We start from the raw sequence: 7,431 nt of genomic DNA on the forward strand, positions 1-7,431 counted from the left end.
CTGTGGGCCTGCCTGGGACATAGCAGTTCATGGTAAAGGCTGTCTGACTGGCTGACCAATAAAGAACCCAGAGGAATGGAGAACTGATTGGTCCTCTCTGTAGAGCCCAGGAATCACCAGTCTGATGAGCTTTGCAAAACCGCCTTTCAAGAATAGTGGTCACATGAAGAGGCAAAATATCTTAAGCTCTCCTTTAGGCATCAATATAAATTAAATGAGTTTATAAATGCTGTTTTAATATATGGAAATCTGTCTCTGATAGGATTGAGCATTGGAAGTCATGTCATGAGCAGAGAAACACCCTCAAGTGATTCAGGGGGTTCTGAATAGATGGAGGACATCAGAGCCTTAAGCCCCCAATTGGGAAATGTTCTCCCTCACAGGATTTCCAGTGAAGATCCTCTAAATGCCTGCCTCCACTTCCCTCGGATGTTGAATGCAATGAGGGGTGAGACTCACCCAGTTAGACCAGCTCAGTTGAGGGCAAGTAAGAAGAGGCAAGTCAAAAGGAAGAAAAGGTAGACACTAACACATATAGGTGATGTTTGTGGTCCTTGAAGGGTGTAAGTGTGAGCACAAGAGGGTTCATTTCTAGTTTAACAAATTATTTTAAAGTCTGCTTTTTTAACATGATCATTCATCTGATTGATAACCTGTGACATGATTTCAAATCTAAGGTCTCAGGCTCAAAAGAAATCATTATTTATCTTTTGACATCAGCTTGGCAGGAAGTGTCCACTGAAGGGCACTTGAGACATCTCTTGCTTAGGAACTTTGTTATTCATTTTTACAGTTGAAAGAAAGGCACATTGGACATGTACAATTCTGGTGAAACAGTGATCTGAGAACAGGCAACATTCTATTTTTTATTTATATGAACCCTTACCTTCTGTCTTGGAGCCAATACTGTGTATTGCCCCAAGGCAGAAGAGTGGTAAGGGCTAGGCAATGGGGGTCAAGTGACTTGCCCAGGGTCACACAGCTGGGATGTTTCTGAGGCCAGATTAGAACCTAGAACCTCCCATCTCTAGGCCTGGCCCTCAATCCACTAAACTACCCAGCTGTCCCCAAGAGGCAACATTCTAAAGAGAACAACAGAAATTGGAATGATCTTTGAAGTCTAAAAACTGAAGTAAAAGTTAGGAAGAACCGGACTTCTGTACACTGAACCCTGCAAGAGATTGGCTCAGCTCCTTCTCTTGCTCTCTATAGTAGATATGGGGGATGAGGTAGGATATTTTCTCTTCTTATCTACATGACTTTCTGATTGTGTTCTAATGCATGATCTGCAGATTGGGAAATCGGTGAAAAATGAGCAGGCAGAAGAATGAGAATATTCAGAAAAAGAGGCAATATTTAAGGAGATGTTAAAGGGCCTGACTTTTGTCCAGGAGAGAATCAAATCCCTCAGTTAACCCTTAACAGTGTTCAAAAAGTCTCTCCTTGGGGGCAACTAGTTAATTCAGTTAATTGAGAGCCAGGCCTAGAGGGGGAGGTCCTAGGTTCAAATCTGGCCTCAGAAACTTCCCAGCTATGTGACCCTGGGCAAGTCATTTACCCCACCACTGTTTTGCCTTGGAACCAATACACAGTAATGATTCTAAGAAGGAAAATAAGGGTTTAAAAAAAATCTCTGATTAGAGTGAACTCATGACCCAACCTGACCGCTCTGCCCCAGTCCTTTAACTGTTTGTCTCAGACAAGCTATTTTCTAGTCAAAGAGAGGCTGGTGCGAGAGGCAGGAGAAAGAAAAATCAGATATTCCATGGGAGAGTCTTCCCTTTGGAGCCCATGGAACTCTGGAAGAGAAAAATGGCTGAATTTTCCCAGAGTCTGTCTTAAATTGAGCAGGGGACAATCCCAGAGGCAACCTTCCTGGACTACTGAAATAAAGATATAACAATACAATTATGATTTCACATGTAGAAATGAGTATAGTGGTCCCTATTGCAATCCATGTATCAAAAGGAATCCCATGAGGAGCGAGGTAGCACCACAGTGGACAGAGTGCCAGGCCAGGAGGCAGGAGTAAAAGCATTCAAATGTGGCCTCAGATAATTCTAAGCTGTGTGACCCTGGACAAGTCACAACCCCAATGGCTTAGCCATGACTGATTTTCTGCCTTCAAAATAATACTTAGTATCAATTCTAAGAAAGAAGATAAATTATTTTTAACCTTCACCTTTTGCCTTAGAATCAATACTGTGTATCCATTCCAAGGTAGAATAGTGATGAGGGCTAGGCCATAGGGGTTAAGTGACTTTCCCAGGGTCACCCAGCTAGGAAGTGTCTGAGACTGAATTTGAACTCAGAACCTCCCATAGGTAGGTCTGTCACTCCATCCACTGAGCCACCCAGTTGCTCCCTCCCTTCCTTTTTATAAATAGAAAACTCTACCTTCCATCTTAGAATCAATATCTCTGGAACAGTCTCTCACCCACTTCCCTGCTTAGTTTCTCCAGGGTCACTGAGAGGAGCTGAGCTTTCTGAGGCTGGAACCACCTACCATGGCTGAGTCTCCCACAGCTGAGCAGTTGGAATCTGTTCTGGACACCACAGTGGAGATGAGTACAAATTGGAGCTTAGATCCTCCGACTGAGGCAGCTAGAAAATCTGTCTCACTCCACTGGGCAGAGATCCCCTCTCTGGTCATTGCCCTGGTCGGGCTGGTGGGGAACAGCATCGTCCTGTGGCTGCTGGGCTTCCGCACGCGGAGGAGCCCCTTCTCTGTCTACATCCTCAACCTGGCCGCGGCCGACGCCCTCTTCCTTGGTAGCCACTTTGGACTCCGCATGTGGAGAATTGTTGGAGATTTAAACTTTGTCATCCTGTACGTTCTAGGGTTCTGCCTCCTAGTCCTGTCCTACTGGGTGGGTCTGAGCCTGCTGGCTGCGATCAGCACCGAGTGCTGCCTCTCTGTGCTCTTCCCCCTCTGGTACAGATGTCACCGGCCCAAGCACACGTCTGCGGCTGTGTGCGCCTTCCTATGGGCTCTGCCTGGCCTGTATTGGGGAGTATTTGTGGCTCTTTATTTTCTTAACAAGAACACCTTCTATGATCTCTACTTCGATCTCAACTTGGTCCTTTTCTGCTGGTTCTCCCTCCTCACCTGTGTGCTGTGTGTGTCCAGCCTGACGCTGGTGCTGAGGGTCCAGTGCAGCTCCCAGCGCAGGCGCCCTCCCAGGCTCTACCTCCTGGTGCTGCTCACAGTCCTCGTGTTCCTGCCCTGCGGCCTGCCCTTGGGGATTATTGATGCAGTTTCGTCTTTTAGCCGCTCCCATTTCATGCCTTATTGGCTCTCCAGGCTCCTGGCCTGTGTGAACAGCAGCGCAAACCCTTTCATTTACTTCTTCCTGGGCAGCCAATGGTGTAAAAGAGGGAGGGAGCCGCTCAGGGTGGTCCTGCAGAGGGCCCTGGGGGAGGAGCAGGTGGGGTTGGGTGGGGGGAGGGACACTTCCCACCCCAAAACTCTGGATGAATTATCCTGAGGATGAGAACAAGATGCTCAAACAAGGGAGCCCATGCAATGACCCTCCCCTTCCCCCACCCCTGAGGAGGGCAGAAGCCCCCCTCTCAACTTTCTAGGAGAGGAGACAAGATCCCTCCCCATCCCTTATGGTGGTTCTTGGGGTTTGAACTATAACGAACAAGCATTTATTAACTGCCTACTATATGCCAGGTGCTTTGCTAAGGGCTGCACAAATATCTCACTGAATCCTCACCATATCCCTGGTAGTGAGATAATCTCATGAACCCCACTTTATGGTTCAGGAAACTGAGTCAGACTGGGGGTTCAGGGATTTGCTCATGGTCCCAAAGCTGATGTCTGAAACTGGATTTGAAGTCAGGTCTCCCTGATTCCAGGACCAATGCTGCCTGCATTCAGGCACCCCTATTGGCTGGAGGCTCCAGGATTTGCTGGGAGGAGATCCAGGAATCTGGTGTCACAAATCTGCAGGAAAGTCATTCCAACAAATGCCACTGACTCTGTCTGAGAAAGTAGAGGAAGAGGAAAATCACCCTCTAAGACTCCATGTCTCCCTGCCCTGCTCTTGTTAATCATTGTGAAAGAGGGCATAGAGTTGGCATCAGATTCCTCCAGGTTCCATGGCTCATGCTCCCCCACTCCTCAGGCTTGATCCACAATGTTGGCTGGGAGGCCTCCTCTCCTCTTGCCCAAACCAGAGGAGGATCTTCCTTGGCTCTGTCTCCTCTCCATCCCCTACTCTTGCTCCCTTCTCACCCCCATCACAGAAGCTGAGCTCAATATTTTCCTGTGTCTCCAGGTCAAGGTTGGGGCTCAGGACTCTCCCTGGTTCTCTATCTGCTCCTCTGAGTCTCAGTTTCTCTCCCTGTTTCTGTGTTTCTTTGACTTTGACTGCCTCTATTCCAGTCTTTCCCTCTTCATGACTCAGTTCCTGATGAGGTGCCTAAATGTGTGGGGGGGGTATTGTTGGGGTGTCACATGACAGATTCAATTATAAAACTTATTGAGGCCAAAACAAGGGAAAGGGTGACCCATCTCACACACACATTCTCAACAGCCATATATGAACACAGCACGGAAACACACACATGAACATATTGTACAAGACAACACAAATGATTGCACACACACATATACACCAAATCATAATCTCTCCTGGAACACCCAGAGTGTACAATCCAGTTCACACTGGGATCCTCCAGGGACAATGACCTCACTCCCTCCTCTGGGGCTTCAGGTTCATATTCACCTCATGGAGGCAGGGCAGCCTCAGCTTCCCTAATTGTTGCTTATGTCCAGGCATGTCATGAGCCTTACACGAAGGAAATCTAATTAAGCAGCCCCTCATTTGTATTAGCTGAAGAATCTCCTTCATGTGATACCTTCAAATGTGTGAATTATAGTCAGAACACGGACCCAGGCAGGAGTCTGTGTATGCAGTGAGATCAAGAGTGAAGTCCCAGACTAGGAGCCGATTAAGAATCATGTGAGTGCCTGTATTATTCCAAAGTGTGTGACTGCATTATAATATTCTTTATATTAAACGGATTCATAGAAGAAGGTCTCTGAGACCGAGAAGTTCTGAAAAGGTCTCAGAGCCCAGAAAGGCCTAGAAAGGTATTGAGGACATCGAGAATGTCTCAGAAATGAGGTTTGGGGCTGTCCTATTAGGACATGTTTGTCTGTGGCATATATTAGTACTATGGAAATAGGTTTTGATCAGTGACACATGTAAAACCCTGTGGAATTGCTCATCAGCTTCACTTGAAGGGGAGGGAAAGAACATGAATCATGTCACCATGGAAAATATTCTAAATTAACTAAATAAATATTTAAAAAGAACAGATATGAAACTATGAAAGAGTATGAATTTTACAACATGGGATCTGTAGACCTCTGACTTGTTTGCCTCATCCACCAAATAAAGTCAGACTTAGCTCAAGGAGGGCTTTCCTCCATTTTTTTCCTTTCTGCATCAAGAGTCATTGAGGAAGGGAGTGGGATGGAGAAATCCTGGCCCCCAACTTTCCTCAGTCATGACACTGTAAAGCTCTACTATTGACTGTCTGTTTCCTTGCCTCCTCCCATAGTAGGTGATGTCATCAATACTTTGACAGACATAACCAAGCCCTCAAAAAGAGAAACCTTCTGGGATGGGGTGAGGGACACTTCCCACCCCAAGGCTCTGGATAAATTATCCTGAGGATAAGAACAAGATGCTCAGACAAGGGAGCCCATGAAATGACCCCCCCCTTCCACCACTGCAGCAGAGGGCAGGAGTGCCCCTCTCACCTTTCTAGGAGAGGAGATAAGATCCCTCCCCATCCCTTATGATGATTCTTTGGGTTTGAACTATAATGAACAAACATTTATTAACTGCCTACTATATGCCAGGTACTTTGCTAAGGCTTTTCATATATATCATTGAATCCTCAACATATCCCTCGGAAGTAGGTACTCTCATGGTTCCCAATTTATACTTCAGGAAATGGAGGCAGATTGGGGATTCAAGGATTTGCTCATGGTCCCAAATCTGGTGTCTGAAACTCGATTTGAACTCAGGTCTTCTTGACTCCAGAAACAGTGCTGCCTGCATTCAGGAACCCCTAGTGGCTGGAGGCTGCAGGATTTGCTGGGAGGAGGTCCAGGAATCTGGTGTCACAAATCTACAGGAGACCTATTCCAAAGAATGCCACTGACCCTGTCTGGGAAAGTAGAGGCAGAAGAAAATCATCCTCTGAGGCCCTATGTGTCCCTGCCCTGCCCTTGTTAACCATTGTGAAAGAGATGATAGAGTTGGGGATCAGACTCCTCCAGATTCCATGGGTCCTGCTCCCCCATTTTCTCATCCCTCAGTCTTGATCCACAACATTGCCTGGGGGGCCTCCTTCTCTCCTCTTGTCCAAACCAGAGGAGAATCTTCCTCAGCTCTGTCTCCTCTCCTTCCCCTACTCTTGATCCCTTCTCACTCCCATGACAGAAGCTGAGCTCAATATTTCCCTGCCTCTCCAGGTCAATTCAGGACTCTCTCTGGTTCTGTCTGTTTCTCTAGGGCTTAGTTTCTCTCTGCGTTTCAGTGTTTCTTTGTCTCTGACTGCCTCTATTCCAATCTTTCCCTCTTCAAGACTCAATTCCTGATGAGGTCCCTATATGAGGGGGGGCGGATTGTAGGGGTGTCACATGATAGATTGAGTTATATGACTTATTGAGGCCAAAACAAAGGAAAGGGAGTACCCATCTCACACACACATTCTCAACACACATATATGAACACAGCACAGAAAAACACACGAACATATCAAACAAGATAATACGTATAATAAGCACACACCCACACATGTGCACCAAATCATAATCTCTCCTGGAACACCCAGAGTGTACAAACCATTTCACACTGGAATCCTCCAGGGACAATGACCTCACTCTCTTCTCTGGGGTTTCAGGCCCATATTCACCACATGGAGGCAGGGTAGCCTCAGTTTCTCTCATCATAGCTTATGTCCTGGCATGTCATGAGCATTACATGAAGGGAATCTAATTAAGTCAGCATCTCATTTGTATTAAGAATCCGGTTCATTTGAGACCTTCAAATGGGTGAATTATAGTGTGAACATGGACCCAGGCAGGAGTCTGTGTATGCAGTGAGATCAAGAGTGAAGTATCAAACTAGGAGCTGATTAAGAATCATGTCTGTGATTATATTATTCTGAAGTGTGTCACTTTGCATTATAATATTTTTATGTTAAAATTATTCATAGAAGGTCTCAGACACCAAGAAGATCAGAAAAGTTTTTAGAGCCCAGAAAGGTCTCGAAAGGTATTGAGAGCATCAAGAATGTCTCAGACATGAGGTTTGGAGCTGTCCTATTAGGACAAATATATCTATGGCAAATAATAGTAATGTGGAAATAGGTTTTGATCAATGATGCAGGTAAAACCCAGTG

General features: G+C 46.1%; 1 protein-coding gene across 1 annotated transcript; it reads left to right on the plus strand.

The window, feature by feature from the left end:
- The first annotated feature begins 2,507 nt into the window (after positions 1-2,507).
- On the plus strand, positions 2,508-3,488 carry LOC103103338 (mas-related G-protein coupled receptor member X3). Its single transcript, XM_007490045.2, has one exon. It carries the CDS (start codon positions 2,508-2,510, stop codon positions 3,486-3,488), a length of 981 nt encoding a protein of 326 aa, XP_007490107.2.
- Positions 3,489-7,431: the final 3,943 nt, after the last annotated feature.

This window comes from Monodelphis domestica, chromosome 3, assembly GCF_027887165.1.
Source record: "Monodelphis domestica isolate mMonDom1 chromosome 3, mMonDom1.pri, whole genome shotgun sequence".
Classification (NCBI taxonomy): Eukaryota; Metazoa; Chordata; class Mammalia; order Didelphimorphia; family Didelphidae; genus Monodelphis; species Monodelphis domestica.